The 17,382-nt window shown below is 34.8% G+C and overlaps 1 protein-coding gene across 1 annotated transcript in view; it reads right to left on the reverse strand.

The window, feature by feature from the left end:
- ZNF804B (zinc finger protein 804B) overlaps positions 1-17,382 on the reverse strand; it is a 562,419-nt gene that overhangs the window by 4,484 nt on the left and 540,553 nt on the right. The window contains exon 3 of the mRNA XM_074266595.1: positions 3,270-3,400. Within this exon, the coding sequence (XP_074122696.1) occupies positions 3,270-3,400 (131 nt within the window). The remainder of the gene's footprint in view (positions 1-3,269; positions 3,401-17,382) is intronic.

The following is a 17,382-nucleotide window of genomic DNA, read 5'->3' on the forward strand; positions in this document are numbered from 1 at the left end:
TTTTGATTTGTTTTTGATGATGTTTCTCTTTTCTTTTTACATGTCAGAGAATAAAATAAAATAAATTATGTTGTATATCTAATAGTGGTGAAATCCAATAAGGACCTGAGAATACAAAGATCACAAATATAACAATTGCCTTGCCTTCAGGAAGCTTATATTCTTCTCCTGGAGGGAATCTCAGTATCTGAAATATCTTTTTCTGGAATATTTCCCCATTAGATGTTCATTCCAGTGTTCTTTTTCTTTAAATGTTGCACAGTTTAAATGTACCTTGGCCTTTACATCCCCAGACTTTAGCATTGTGCCTGGAGTGTAGTATGTACTCCAATGCTTGTTAACTGCCAAGTCTTACCTTCCTAATCATTTCTTTAGTTCACTTGATTCAAATTATTTAATTTCAGGCCTTCCTTTCTAGGTATACTGAACATAATCCTTCATATACTTCTCCATACTTTCAAAGGCAGTTAAGTGGCTCAGTGGAGAGTATTGAACCTGGAATCAGGAAGAGCTGAGTTCAAATTCTTCCTGAGACACTTAGAAATTATTTATGTAATTCTGAGTAAGTCATTTAATGTTAGAATGCCCTCTTTCTCCTAGAGTGTTGTAAGAATGGAATGAGATGATATTTGTAAAGTACTTTGCAAATCTTAAATTGATATAAATGCTGCTGCTGCTGCTGCTGCTGCTGCTGCTACTACAACTACTACTACTGTCATTGTTACTGCTACTGTCTTTTCCCTCTTTTCGTATACCTAGCTCTTAGTGCAGTGTGCAGCCCACAGTTGGTACTTAAATATTTATTTACTATTACTATTATTATAATCTGTTCTTATTGGAAGGCTTGCTATTCCCTTCAAAACTTTCAATTTTCTTTTTACAAGCTTTTGTGTATGCTATATATATATAATGTACTCCCTCCTAAACTTTGCTGTTTAGAATTTCTATCATTCAAATCTCAGTTCAAATTTTACTTCCTCTAGAAACTTTGGGCTTGAGGAATTTATAATCTAATGTAAGGAAACATAATATAAACAAAAAATTAAATATGAATATAAATATAAATAAATAAAATATATGCAAAATAGTTCTAAAGTGATTTCCAGAGGGAGGGGATTAGCACTAAAATATTACTTTGTGTTTTGTTTTGTTTTCAGTTTTGTACTTGGAGCTTAGAATGGTTCCTGGCATGGAATGGGTGGTTAATAAATGCTTGTTGAAAGAAAGAATGAATTTAAAAATGTGACACCACAATAAATGAAACATTAGTTTGTAAAAACTAACTGGATCTCATCACATATATAATCATAGAAGCAATCAATCTCTGTAATTCTATTTTTTGGTCTGAAGCAGGAAATATTTCTCAGGAAAGATAACAGCTGGATTTGCAAATATCTTCTCCAGTTCATTTGGCAGATAAGGAAATTGAGGCAAGCACAATTAAGTGACTTGCCTAGAAGTCACAAGCTATATTTGAACTCATAAAGATGAGCATTCCTGATTCCATACTCAGGGCTCTATCCACCATCATGCTCCCTGGCTACCCAGAAACAACCATACCACCACTTTTATACAATATCTTACAAATGGACTTTCCCTCCAAACCCCCAGTTGTTTTTATTGGGTGGTTAGTCTCATTTAAGTTTTTATCATGTTGAAAGAAATACATCTGGTTAAGGACGATGAAATGAGGCATGGGTAAAAATTTAAACAAAGCCCATTAATGATATTGGTTGAAAATTGGTATGCAGACCAGACCCATTTAAATATCTGGCAATCGAAATAAAGACCTGTGTATAAAAAGTTGACTAAAAGTTCCAGATTGTGTTGACACATTGCAAAAAGCTAACTACAATTTCATATAGAATGAGTGCCTCAAAACAGAGATATTTTTCCTATGAAAGAAATCTGACTACCCATTAGTGGTGATGTAATTAAGTCACTTACTACAAAGATTGCCTACCATTCATTTAAGCAACTAACACTTTTTACTGGGAAAACGCCATACATTTTATAATTTATCAGGTTGATAGCAGTAAATTAATTAGCTGCATTAGTGTTCTGCATAATGATTTATAGGTACACACATATCAGCTTGTAAATTAAAATGGGTTTGGAGGAACAACTTCCTCTTCTGAAATATTCAATGGATGACATAAAATCTCTATTTCTTAGTAGCAATGTTTTATTAGTATAACTCTTGTTTCCTTATAATTATTAATTTAGCCAGCACTAAGAAGAAAATGTAAATGAAGTAATTACATATCTGTTTGTCATCCAGCCATTGATAATGACATTTACTCAAGTGTTTGAATGAATACAAAGTGATATTAAAGAATTTACAGAGTAATCAAAGAGATATTACCATTCAATTTTCTTCTGATGACATAAAATAAACCAAGTAAATTATAGTATTCAATTTATAGTAAGAAAATGTAAATTTAGGTCAGATTAATAAGCTAAATGCTGTTATTTCTTTGGTTCTTTCTTAAAGGGTGGATCAAATGAATAGTTTTAGAAGAGAAAAACCTAAAATGACAAGTAATTAATTTAGGGACTTTAAATATTAGAAGTATTTATTATTCTTCCCTACCTTCTTTGCAAGGCTAGTGGACTGTGAGCATAAGATACTTCACATACTGTTGAGATCTCTGAAGAAGGGAATAGGAACAATCGATTTGGAAATGAAGGTGAGGTGACCTCAGACACTTCCTCGCTGTGTGACCCTGGGCAAGACACTTAACCCCAATTGCCTTAGCAAAAAAAATAAATAAATAAATAAATAAAGGTGAGGTGAAAACAAAAGATTGATACACACATACACACATAGATGTTTACATGTATGTACATATGTGTGTATGAATGGATGTGTATGGATGACTGAATTGAGATGGCTAGATGATATAGTGAATATAACCCCTGGAATCAGGGAAATCTGAATTAAGTCTAGCCTCAGATATTTACCAGCTATTTTTATCTTGAGAAAGTCACCTCACTATCTGCTTCAGTTTACCTATCTATAAAATGGGGATAATACATCTCTCAGGGTTGTTTTGAAGGTGAAATTATTTTTGAAAAGCATTGTAAACCTGAAAGCATATCCATATTACATAAATATTAACTATTACACATATACATATACACACGAAGCATTTATTATTTGGTACTACTTTATATGGGTTTGATGATTTGGCTTTGAGCTGGTTGAATAATGTTGTCATTAAGGAAAACCAAAGCTCTAAAGTATCATATGAGCTTCTCATTCTCACCATTCAGACTGCTGCCTTAATTCAGCCAGCTGATGTAGCCGCTTGAGGGCTTTTTCTTGTTTCTTCTCATCTTTCCATGACTTAGAAGCTACATTTCGAGCAAATTCCCGTTGTTTCAATTCTTTCAGTCTCTGGGAAGAAAAGTTAAAATGAAAGGAGTAAATATTTAGGACCATAATGTGTGTTCTTCAACCTGAAAGTCTTGTTCTCCTTCATTTTGACCTGAATGTGTGGTAGCCTTCTTGGAATGAAGAGGATGAAGGTCTTTCTTTTGTCCTTTCTTCTCACTGTTTTTCTTCTTCCTATTTCCAGTAGGAAGTACCTCTCTCTCAAGTACAGGCAGATGTTAACAGACCAATCTCCTTATCTCTATTGAGCTCTTTCTCACTTAAATCCAATTCACTTGCATATCATATTATTATCTTCCTGATGTCATGGACCTCTTGGAGAATAAAAGACAAACAACCACTTCTGTGAGCAAAGCTGGCCTGAAACTGGACATTTGGAAGACTCCTTCCCTTCCTTCCTTCCTTCCTTCCTTCCTTCCTTCCTTCCTTCCTTCCTTCCTTCCTTCCTTCCTTCCTTCCTTCCTTCCTTCCTTCCTTCCTTCCTTCCTTCCTTCCTTCCTTCCTTCCTTCCTTCTTTCCTTCCCTTTTTCCCTCCTTCTGTTCAGATAGGGTATCATACCCTGACCTACAGATGCTCTTAAAAGCATGTATTATTTTTTTGCATGTCTGAACCCTCTTAATTTATTTACTGGCTAGATATCTTTCATAAGGGGGACAGCTAGGTGGCACAATGTGATAGAGCACCAGCCCTGAAGTCAGGAGGACCAAGTTCAAATTTGACCTCAGACACTTAACACTTCCTACTGTGTGACCCTGGGCAAGTCACTTAATCCTAATTGCCTCAGTAAAAAGAAAAGAAAAGATTTCTTTCATAAGGACCAGGCCTTAAAACAAAACCAATCAGATTCTAATTGGTCACCAATAGGTCCTAGGCCAAGCTCCATTTGATCATTGTTTGAATTCTGCTAGATTCAGATTGAATGTAAATAGCAGTTATTCCTGCTTTGGCCATAAATCCAGAAGATCTTTCCTTCCCAGATTCATTCATTCCCTAGCTCTATAAAGAGCTTAGAGATCTGCCTTCCTCCTTCCTTCATTCTGGTCTTCTTTCACATGAATCCTCTTACATTAACATAGCAACCATGATTTTCTAATAAAGTATGCAATTTCATACAAGCCCTCATTCCTCAAAAAATAGCAATCCTAAAAAGCATGTATACAAGTGCCTTTGGAGTTCAAGGCACTATATGAGGGTTGGTGTGTGGAACAATGGATAGAAAGCCGATCAGCTCCAGCACCAGGAAGGCCCAGGCTCACATTCCATTTCTGACATATTTAGCTGTATTATCCTGAGCCAGTCATTTAACCTCAAGGCCTCAGGAAACTAAGAGTAGAGAGTCTAGACTAATTTCCATTTTTAGAAGAAATTTGTTTAGTTATTTCCCTGAGTAATAAAATCACAGGTCCAGGTGAAGTACAAATATATACACATATATATAAAAGCAGAGATTTTATATGTGGATGGATTGAGATATATCTATTATATAAGCTACATAATCTATATACACACATGTATTTTCACATGCTTATATGCATAATTATGTATATAGTGTATTGTTCTATATGAATTATCAGTAAATGCTAAGAATACAACAATAAAACCAAAAATAATTCTTGCCTTCAGTGGACTCATATTTTCCTACTTCCTTCTACCTCTTTTTGCCAAAGGAAGAAACATAAATTGCTTGATTTAAGAAAGGAAAAAATGTAGGCCTGAGTGGCAGAACCCAGGTAACAGGCCTTTGTATACAGTTCACAAGCTAAAACAGCCCCCAAAGTATTTAAAGTGATTTGTTTACTCTGTAATGCTAAAATGCCTTGGTATTTACATTCCAGGGCACTCCTTGCCTGCTCAGCTCTACACCTTTTGGTCCTCTACTAAGCATAGATAATCATGTTTAACCCCAAATGTCACCAGGTTTCCAACAAAGATCAAATGAACATCCCCTGAGCTCTGAGCTCAGGCCTAGATTTGTAGCGCATTTGAAGGTCAGTCGATCTTAACCCAAACAGAGAGGTTTCAAACTCTCACTGCAATCTTTAAGCATTTACTCTGTCTTCATTTCCAAGGGCAAATTTAAAGAAAATAGACAGCATCCAGATATAACAGAATCCCCTGGCTGTCAAGTGAAATAATCATGCTATGCCTTATTTCCTACCTGGAGGACAAAGGTCAAAACCTTTAAAGAACATTAGCTTCTTCCTTGAGAGAGAGAGTTAACTCATGGAGAATTGTTGTCAAATGATTATGCCCAGAATCCCAGATTGCTACTAAAGCAGCAGTGGAAAGAATAAGGTATAAATATGAACCTTTTAAAGTGAGAAGGGTAGTGGGAATTCATGACAAGAGGGTTTACAGAGAACAGAAAGTAGCCACAGGGGAAATGATGGTGTCAACCTAATGGTATAATATAAACACAAAATATACTAGCACCTCCTTCAGGAAAAAAGAGAACTTGTAGAAATAAAAAGTTTGCCTACACATATGATCTAAAGCTTAAAAAACACATTTCATTATTGTATTATCTGTAGGTGGACCTAGAGCCCTGTAGTGGACCACTAACAGAACCCCCCTGCTCTCCATTGCTGCCAACATGGAGAACTGGTGTTCTTCTGGGATAGGCCTGGAGGAATTATTCCCATGCTGAGTGTCAGTCCTGCCTTAGGGTAACATCGCTCACCCAATCATTGATGGTAATTAAATGTTACACTGACCTCTTAATCTAGGGCAACTGTACTCATAATCTGATATTCTCTGCTTCCTATCCCTTAGCCCCAAATTCTGAATCTGGAATTGAAAAACCTGTATTTAAGCCTATGTAACTGAGCAAGCCACTTCACTTTTCTGCTTTTCATTTTTGTCATCTATAAAATGAAGGCATTAGAACAGATGGCCCATTTAAAAGGTCCCTTTCAACTCTAAACCTAAATTTAAAAACCTTTTTAATTGAATTTTTCAAGGTCACATAAATAGGAAGTAGGAGAATTCGGACCTGAGCCCAGAAACAGGACTCTCTCTGTAAAACTCCATTGCTTAACAATATTATGATGATGACAACTTCTTTCCCATTAGAAGAAGATTGAATTTTTTTGCAAAAACATTCAACTTAAAAAATATATATAGACTTGAAAAATGTCATTTATTGACACTTGTAATAGATCAGTAATCACCAGAAAGTACTGTGGGGCATACATTGATTAGGGAAAACAAACCATTTCTACTTGTTGTGGAGAGCAGGGTAGAAAGCAAGCAGGGTATTGGGGGAGGCAGGGCATGAAGAAGGATGCCATTTCTTCTTTTGACAGTTTGAATGGTAATCAACAAAGCAAAGGGAACTGTTTTAAGAATAGAAAGGAAAAAAAAATCTAGCTGCATTCTCCCTTCTAATCATGTAGGAAAGATGCTATAGGAGTAAATAGAACCAAAAAATATATAATTATCATACTCAGAATTTCAGAGATACTGGCAGACTTGAAACTGAAAAGAACATGACTACTAAACAGTTGTGTGATTTAGGGCAAGTCTGTAAATTCACTGGATCTTAGTTTTCTTATCTGTTAAATAAGACTAATTATCCTCTAGAATCCTTCTATCTGTGACCTTGTAAAACATGTACAAAACAAAGAAAAGCATGTTTCTGTCTTCTAGGCTTGACTTGAACTGTAAGAGTGTGAGAAAACAGTTGGTATCTTCACACAGATTGATAGATATAGTTATGGAAGAGACCCTCAGGTCATACAGCCTTATAGTGCCAAATTCAAATAGAAATAAAATCCTTCAAGGAGAGCACTAATGTAGAAAATCACAAATCCACATTAACTATATCATATTGTGTGTATATATATATATATATATTTTAATTTTGTTAAGCATTTTCCAATTATGTTTTAATCTGGTTCAGGCTGCTCTCTTGAGTATTGGCAGTAAAAACAACAGGGAGTTTGACAACTGATAGTCCCATTTTATCATTTTAGAGTTGAGGAAAATAGAACACCCAGAAAAATGGGATGATTTGCTGAGGATCACTCAGGTTGACCTTGTATTGTTTCTCTTGTTCTCTGCCAGCTGCCCCTCCCAGACTCCAACCAGTGGGGTGGGACTGACCCAAATATAGAGAGATCTATATCTATCAATCTATCTATATCTATCTGTCTATTTATCTAATTTGAACCTAAGTCCAATGGCTTTATGTCCAGCATTCTTTCGTTGAATCCTCTCTTCTTGGCCCAAGACTACTTCTGTGTGACCTTAATACTTTCTTGAAATAGACAACCTGTCAAAGGACTCCTCACCAGTTTGGTTCTAATTATCTAATGGGGGAGAAAGGGAGGAAGCAGGCTCTTCTTTAACAATTGGCAGCTATGAGCAGGCCAAGAAACTAAATGCTTTCTTCAAAAATAGCTTTCCAGAGGGCCGACCTTAGCTAGGATCTTTCTGTAGCATTTTTCATTTTGACACCTCATGCATTTTTTTCTAAGAGGAATGGAAACATCAATTATGTCTTTGGAAACTTTGTTTAGGTTTCCTTCTAAGAACGAAGGCTAATCTATATACAGATCTTCTCCTCTACTCCAGTCCCCCCTCCTTTTCCAGTATAATGCCTGGCACAATAATTACTATTAATAAAAATGAAAGAAACCTATGGGAAGTTAAATGCTAACTAAATTTGTTTTTTAATTTTAATTCTCTCATTTTAGAAAAATAAAAATACATCTGACACACTACTGAATGGAGTCAAAAATTTAAATTAATAAAAGAACTAGGCAAGGCATTTAATCTCTCCCATCTTCACTGTTTTCCATCTATAAAATGAGTGGGTTTGGGATAATAATATTAATAAATAATAACACTTACATGTCATTTTAAGATTTTTCAGTACATTTTTTACATACATGACCTCATTTTATGATAATACTCTGTGAATTGGTGATAATATTATATCCGTTTTACTGATAAAGAAACTGAATATGAAAGACATTAACTGATTTGCTTGAGGTCATATAACTTGGTAAGTAGCTGAGATTAGACTCCATTCTAGTACTCTATCAGTGAGCTATTTTATGAGGTCTCAATGGCTTGTAGGATTGCTTTCAGTCCTAATTGCAGGAATATAGATTATGAGATCTCTGATGCTATCACAGCATCATTTGATTTGACCCCACAAGGCAGAAATATTAGGAAACAATGAAAGTTTAAAAGATATAAATACCAAAAAAGAGTAAATAACAAACATCTTCACAATTGTTCAAAATTAAAAGGTGCCAACTTAGAGAGGGGTGGGAAGGGTAGTGAGTATTGACTTCCTCCTCATTGGAGGTCTTTGAGCAAAAGTTAGATGAGACTTAGCAGGTATTTTGTAGAGAGAGTTTTTTGACTAAATGGTCATGGCAATTCCTTCCATTTCAGAAATTGTGATCCCACTTGTGACAACATTAGGCCCAAATCCCAGCCTTTGGTCAGCTTTGTCTCTATTCTGGTCTATGTCTGCCTTTTCCTCCTACAGAGCACCTGGCTACTTTTTCTACTGCAGGGTCCTCTCTCCCTTTCTTTCCTTTGAACAGTTACTAAAACTTTTGGTGATTCTGATAACATCTTTTTTTGTCCCTATGACTTTCCCCAGTTGAGATATCTATCATCCTTTCATCGAGAAGCTTCAGTTCCTCTTCAGCTATCCCCCATGAAAAATAAATAAATTTCCTGCCAGCTCCAATTTCTCCCTCTAAAACATCCCATTGGCAGCTCTGCTTTCTCCACATTTCCTTACAATCTAAAAATACCTAACTAATAAATAATAAGTCTGTTGGCAGGCCCAAATTCTCCCCATGTCTTTCCAAATTAACACCAATTTCACATCTTACTCTCCTGGAAATACACCAATCAACTAGAAAAAACAATGGACACAATGTACCAGGAAAAAAAAATGGAAAAGTCAAATTCATTCTTTCTATGAGTTTAAAAACAGATCTACATGCTTATCCTCATCATTCATTCTAGGAATATGGATTTTGAATTGGAAAACGCAGTAGACACAATGTACCAGGAAAAGATGAAAAAGTCAAATTCATTCTGTGAGGTTAGAAACAGATCTATGTGTTTAAGCTCATCATCCATTCTGTGAATTTTTATATTGGTTCAGAATCCAGAATCCCAGGAATAGAAGGTTTTACCAAGCCAGAATCATAGTGTCTTAGAATCATAAGAGCTTTTAATGTTCATTTAGTTAACCCTCTTTATATTCCAAGTGAAAAAAATGGTAGATCTAGTAATGATGGAGTTAGAATTAGAATCCAGATCCTGAATCAATTACTTAACTTTGATGAATCTCAGTTTTCTCATATGACTATAAAATTAAATTGGAGCAGATGGTCTTGAATATTCCTTTTACCTCTAAATCTGTAATCCAATGTAGTATTGACTCCAGCCCAGAACTCTGGGCTCCAAAGTCTGGGCTTTTTTTCACTCTACCATGTTAACCACTGAAAATAATGTTGTCTAGTCTGAGTTAAAAACTTAGTAACCAAAGGACCAACTATGCCTGAAATAGCTAAATGTTTCTTTATGCTATCACCATGGGAAGCCACAAATAATCTGTGTGTATACTTTTGTTATTCTTATGAGAATTCCCCCAAGTCATTCCCAACTCTAGCCAAAAGTAATTCTTAAATGTGTCTAGTTTCTAGTATATATACCCTCTTGTGGATTCTCAATAGCTGACAGAATAACTTTATGTAAACTTTACCATTCCTTACTTTTCCAATCAAAGCCTGTCTAAATGTCAATCAAATATCTAATTAAATGTCTACTATGTGCCACTTGGATACAAAGTAAAAAACAAAATAATCCTTGCTCTCAGAAAACATTCTATTCAAGGAAGAAACATGAACTCTTATAAGTACAAAGATATACAAAGTAAAACATATATTTCTAGGAGAGACACAAATAACAGAGAAGGTTAAGAAAGACCTCATGTAGGAGGTGACATTGAACTGATCTTTGAAGGGAACTAGGGATTTTATGTGGTAAAGATAAGAAGGGGTATATTCCAGGCAGGAAAAAAAAATGTAGAGATATGGATCAAGTAATATGAAGGTGCAAAGGCATGGAGATTGGAAATTATAAGCCAAATGATATAAAATTGTATCCTTTTATTTTAAATGTAAAGGTGATGTATTTCCTGGAATAAGGTTAATAGAACAAACATTAAGAGGTGATTCTACTAAAGTTGTATTAGTGTTGAAATATGCTGTTGTGGAATATAGCTTTTACATTTTAATAGCCAGCTCCAGCCATGAGTCTTACAGTGCCCTATCCATACCCACTTTGGTCACACTGGAACCATCTATCGTCAGTGACTCAAAAGGTAAATGATGACAAACAACAGAGATTAATTTTATAGGACTGATTTATAGGTTCACATCATACTTAGCTTAGTTTTGTTTGGCAGGCCCACAAATGTGTGGGAGTTAAAAAAAAAAAAACTGTTTTAAAAGAAACAAACAAAAACCTTTAGGCTAAATCCCTTCTCCATCTTTGTTTATACACAGTTTCAAATACCAAAGGTCTAAATGCTAAATATAATTTAGCCAGCTCTCTCAGGAATCTTATTGCTTGCCCCAAGCACAAAGAAACTGTGGAGAGAGGTAATGAGTTGATAAAGTTTTCTTATACAGGACCTATTATTATTGGCAATAAAGGTTGAACCAGGGACGTTTGCCCCATCTGACACAACTCCACTAATGTCCAGCTTGCAGGAAGGTCCCTTGGGTTTTGTTGACTTAACATGGGACCTTATGGTAGTTGATGCAACAACTGGATGTTGACATTTTACCAAATTCATTTAGAAATTACCACCCTTTTTTAGGAGAGTTGTTATTTTCATCAGCATAAAGAAAATTACAATTATTTTATTGTAATGTGGAAAGTTAGAGGAAGCTTTTAGAAGCTATGGGATTTCTCCTTAAGATGACTAAGAGATAGATACTGAACAATGGAGAGAAGGCCCAATCTGTTATCCAGATTTCAAACTCAAAAGCATCTTCAATTGCTTCAATCCACATATCATATCCAATATGTAGTCAAGATTTGTCAGTTCAAATTCCACTCTATTTCTCATATCCCATTCTTTTCTCTCTTTTGAAATAGTCACCATCCAAGTGAAATCTTCATTACTTCTTTCCTAATTAATCCGCCTACCCACCCCATGTTTCTCCATGTCTAATTTATTTCCCCAGAAGACAATTTCTAAAGCTTTTGTCCAATCCCATCACTTCCCCTAAATTCCATTTCTTCTAGATTAGCTATAAACTCTGCAGTTTAAAATATAAAGCCCACATAAGATATCCCCAGCATGCCCCAGGGTTAAAATGCCTTCTCACATTTTTATCTTAATATCCTTCTTTTCTCAAAGCTCAATTCATATGCCATTTCTTATATAGTGAAATATAAATCTCTATGTAATAAAAAGAAATGTAATATTTTATGCATGGATTAAAAAAAAATCTCCCCAAAACAAATATGAGGGAGGAATACCTAGGTAGTATTCCTTACATAAAATACACACACACACACACACACACACACACACACACACAAACACACACAAAATAACTCACCAAAAAAAAAAAAAAAACACCTGATGATTTTAGTGGATTGCAATCAGTCAAAATCATCACATGAGAATCACAAAAAACTACTATGATCTTACAAGGCATATTGTGCACAAAAAAGACAATAATTGCCTGGTTATCCTGGACTCTGCTCAGATCCCATATGAGACATGGTGTTGAAATTGGAGGGCCATGTTTTAGGAAGAACATTGAAATGCTGTAATATGTTCACAGCAAAATATCAGGTTGCTAAGAGGCCTTGGTACCATGACAGATTTAAGGATATTTAACATACAAAAGAGAGGAAGGTCAATAGTATCCGCCTTTAGATTTTCAAGAGCTATTACATAGAAACAAAATTAGCCATTCTTCCTGGTCCAAGAAGATAAGCCTAGGAGCAATGAGAAATTGCACAGCAGTGAAGAAACATCTGTTCAAATGCAGATTGATTAGTAGACTTGGTTAAGTGAATGACCCCAGCGGGTTCTTATAAGAGCCATCCTTCAAGCCTATGACATGGGGGGAGTTAAACCACAGACTGGCTCCCTTAAGATATGGCATATAACTAATTTGTATCGTATAATATGAGAGTTGGGAGAGGGAACTTGGGAATCTAGTCCTACTTGGTGACCAATATTTTTACATAAGCCAGCTAAGTAGCGTAGTGGTAGAGTAACAAGCTTGGAGTCAGGAAGACTTATTTTCCTGTTCAGATGTGGCCTTAGACACTTACTGGCTGTTTGACCTTGGGTAAATTTCCTCAGTTTCCTCACTTATAATATGAACTGGAGAAGAAATGGCAAATTACTTCACTATCTTTGTCAAGAAAACCTTAAATGGTGTCACAAAGAGTTGAACACAATTAAAAATAACAACACTTTTCTTGCTCCTTTTTTCATGGCATCTTTTAAAAGCAATACTTGGAAACTTTTGCCTTGAAGTTTCCACAGAAAGCATATTGATCAGGAACCAGAACAGAGGGTATGATGTAATGTGAAACAGTGTGGTCCAAGGTTAATGATCATTAGCCTTGAACTCTAAAGTTGATATTGGTACTATCTGTTGAGAATTGGATGGGATTAATTTCTTCATCAATAAAATGTGATAACCTAGATCATTTCTAAGGTCCTTCCAACTTTAGATTCTAAAATCCTGTGACATTTACAGATTCTTCCAACTTGAGCATTTTGTGATACTTTGAAAGAATATAGTTGGATTTATAGATGGAAAATTTGGAATATGGTATGATATAGATACAACATTGGGGGAATCAAGAGGCATTGGGGCAAAAACACAAACAGGGATCTGGAAAGTTTATTCTGACTTCAGGTTTTGAATTTGTCAAATGTAGCTCAAATTTCATATTATAATCAATAAAGCTCTAGGTTATGTACTAGAAACATAAGATCTAGATTTGCATGGTCATACCTGTGTCCTCAACTATTTTTATTGCACTATAATAGAAGAAAAATCTTTAACATTTCTCTATTAGTAGGGCAGTTGAAATAGGATAGATCTGAAGTCAGGAAGGCTTGAGTTAAATCTCAAACACATTATTGTATGACCCTGGGAAAATCACTTTACATATGCATAACTCAGTTTCCTCACCTTTAAAATAAGGAAAATAATGACATCTATCTCCTAGGATTGTTATGAGGACCAAATGAACAATTTGTAAAGTGCTTTGTGAATGTAAGATATAATTATTAATAAATAATTCCAATCTTTTCTTCAATAGCTTTGTGAAAGCTTTTCCATATATTGCCTGTGATAATAACAAGAACCAATTTCAAGCATGGACATTATGTAGATCACAAGTAATCCCAAGAAAAAATAGTTATACCTGATTAGAATGGAATAAAGATATCAGGATAACAGAAAAACAAAGACTTTATAATGGGGAGTAATAGGAGATGTTTTTAAGAGTAAGGTAAGGTTATGTTATAAAGGCCTTTTATGTTAGGAAGACAATTTTATATAGTTGACATCAAAGGTTTTTTGTTTGTTTGTTTTTTTGTTTGTTTTTTCTCCCAGGGGTTTAAGACTGAAGTAGTCAGCATCAGAGATGTTTTGTGGAAACTAAGATCATATGGTAATAAAGAGCTAAAAGAGATCTTATACAATATTGAATCCAGACCTTTCCTTTAACACATACAGAAATTGAGGCCTAAGAAGGTTAAGTGACTTTCTTTAATTCAGAGAGTCAGCATCAGAGCTGGGTTTGGAACGTAGAACCTCTGATTCAGAAGTCAATGATATTTTTCTTGAGAATAAAACAATAAGAAAGGCATAAAAGGTTCATTCTTTTCCTGAAGGTAGTACAGGGGCTGAAGGTTCCAAGATTGCATAGTAAAGATTAATCTAGGATAGCTGGAGATCTGGTAGAGATTCAATAAAAAGAGACTATAAATGTAGAAAGAGTTTCTATATCCAGCAAATTTACTATGTTCCACTTTTCACAAAATTATCTGCAGAAGCTATTTCTTGAGGGGTAGAATATAAGTTTTGCTGCCTATGAATCCATAATAATAACTATTAGAAGAAGATAATTGATTATGATTGTGATCATGCTTTTTACTAGTTTTTTGTTTGATGATCTTATTATCAGAAGGTATGCTCAATAGCACTTATTTTGTGATAGATGGAAACAGTCATCGATAGAGAGTTGGATAATGGATGAATAAATAACAACAATTATTTATACAGAGCTTTATAATTACTATCTTGGTTTATGCTCACAATGGCCCTAGGATATAAATATTCCATGTTCTAAATAAGAAAACTCTGGCAAACAGAGATTAAGGGTTTTGCCTAGGTCATACAACTTCTAAGTGTCCGAGGCTGAATTTCAATTTATGCCTTCCAAGTTCAGCATTCTATCTATGGATTGATCATTTAAATTCTTACTATTTACTAAGCATTAGAAATGCATACATAAACAAGAAAGGCCTTACATATGTTTTAAATAGTTCCATAGTCAAGAAATAAAGCAGTATGCAGTGAGATACTAAGAATATAAACTCAAAACTTTATGTAATCTTTTTTCTATTGGGGTATAAACCATATGGAGACATGGCCAGTTCTGGCATGTTAATTGAAGTAATTAGGTATCTATTTTCCATTGTTTCTTCAAGTAAACTCAAGGAAAGCAGAAAGATAGATGGAATATGTCTCTTAAGGGCAAGAGCCAGTATATTTAGTTTCTTTGTAGGCCCCAAACCAAGCACTATGAAAGACAGGTATTTAATAAGCAGTTGAACACTAAAAGATGGATAAAATTGGCAAAGACAAGAAGGAAAACATTTGTTCTATATCTGGGAAAGTTAGTACAGCGAAAGATCAGTGTAGTGATAAGGTTAGAAATAAGTTATTCCTTAAATGCTTCAAATATAGAATTTCTTCACTATCCACTTTCCCTTTTACAATGTATTAAAATTCAGATTATTAATGGAGGAAAGGATTTAGAGTTAGCAAGAGTTTGAATATTGTTATCTATGTGACTTTTAGAGGGACTTAGTTATCTCAAATGTAAAATAAGAAGGTTGGACCCATTGATCTCCAAGATTCATTCTAGTTCCAAATCTATGATCTCCTGATACTATTAATTCCTCTTTAGTTCACGATAGTGTTAAGTCTTTGTCATGATGAAGATTCCTGATCTAGGATATTCGTTGGTGAAGATCTCTGACTTTTCCTGGACTCGTCCCTCTGATATCAGATATGGAATCTACCATAAAGCCCCAAATCTGCCTCATTAGCAAGGTCAGCAATTGTGTCTTGCTAATATATCCCTTTGGGAAAGCAGGGTCATACCCCTAGGTCACAAAGCCAAAAAACCCACCAAATTAATTTTTTTTTAATTAACTTTTAAAAGCAAAACTATTTGATTACAGGCATTTGTAAAATATGTCTCAACAGTCTGGGTAGTCTTAGTTACATGATAAATTGCTGATTTTTTTTTTTCCAGAATCATTCATGCAGAGTTATTACCTTGCCCGTGTTTTTGATCAGAAAGGTGAAGCTACACTAAAATTTTATTTTAAAGAAAAAATATATTACCTTCAAGTAAGAAAGTATGACATGTATTTTGCAAGTCTGAACCAACTCAGAATAAATTTTAAAAAAAGGAAATTGAAGGGATCACTCAGCCTCTATGTGTTAGAATAGCAGTATTTCTGATATTTTTATTACTAAAAACAAGCAAGTGCTGTCCAACCCCCCACATACTGCTTGTTATCATTGAAGCTGAAAGCACACATGGAAAGGGTTTCCTCCACCTGATCCATTTCTTCCCTCTTAGAATTAATCACTGTTTCCATCTCTGTACCTTTTCTTCAAAGGTCTCAAGTTGCTTTGCAGGCATTAATTGATTTTCACACCAAAAAAGGACATTGATAGGGAGGTGGGTCAGTATTATTAACCACATTTTATAGATGGGGAAATAAACATGTAAAAGTTAAATGATTTGTCCACTGCTACATGGCAGATCTCCAAAGGAGCTGATTTGAAATCAGGAACCCAATCCTGAAACAGGGGGGAAGAAAGAGTTGGAGGGCACAAACATTGAAAAGACTTTTATTTTCTGAATCAAAAATGTCTTGCCTAATATATGTTTCTCGAAATAATTTCTAAAAATTATATTTATAAATCAATAAATCATCATTCTCAAATTTTACAAATTATGCTTTAACAAATACAGTTTGTCATCTAACTCTTAAAAATGTTTGAGTACATATATTTTTAAGGCCTCAGGAGGAAAAAAATATTCACTTCCTGTTTTCATTGAATTCTTGTCTTTAGGAAAACTATATTCCAAAAATCACAGTGCTGCAGATTTAGGAAGCACCTTAGCAATCCCCTAATAAAGCATGAATCCTGTCATTAGCACCCTTTGCATATAATCATTTACTAACCTATGCTTGAAGATTTCCAGTGACAGGGATGATATTCCTTTCACAAGCAGACCATTCCTTTTTGGAGAAGCTTTTTAGACACTCTGTACATGATGGTTTCTTCCTAAAGGCTTTCTTTCTTATTCTTTCTAGGCACTCTTTTCTGAGATCCTGAATTTACATGTGTCTTCTCTTGAACACAAAACTCAGAAGAGGCAGCTAGGTGGTGCAGTGGATAGAGCACCAGCCCTGAAGTCAGAAGGACCTGAATTTTCAAACCTGGCCTCAGACACTAAATACTTTCTAGCTGTGTGACCCTGGGCAAGTCACTTAACCCTAATTGCTTCAGGAAAAAAAAAAAAAAAAACTCAGGAGAAAAAGACTCTCCTCTTTCGAGCTTTTATTAGTTCTACCCTACTGAATACTCATTCTCTTCATTAAAGAGGAAATGTCTTGGCTGGAACTTATGGTTATACTCTTATTATT

This window comes from Sminthopsis crassicaudata, chromosome 5 (assembly GCF_048593235.1).
Source record: "Sminthopsis crassicaudata isolate SCR6 chromosome 5, ASM4859323v1, whole genome shotgun sequence".
Taxonomy (NCBI): Eukaryota; Metazoa; Chordata; class Mammalia; order Dasyuromorphia; family Dasyuridae; genus Sminthopsis; species Sminthopsis crassicaudata.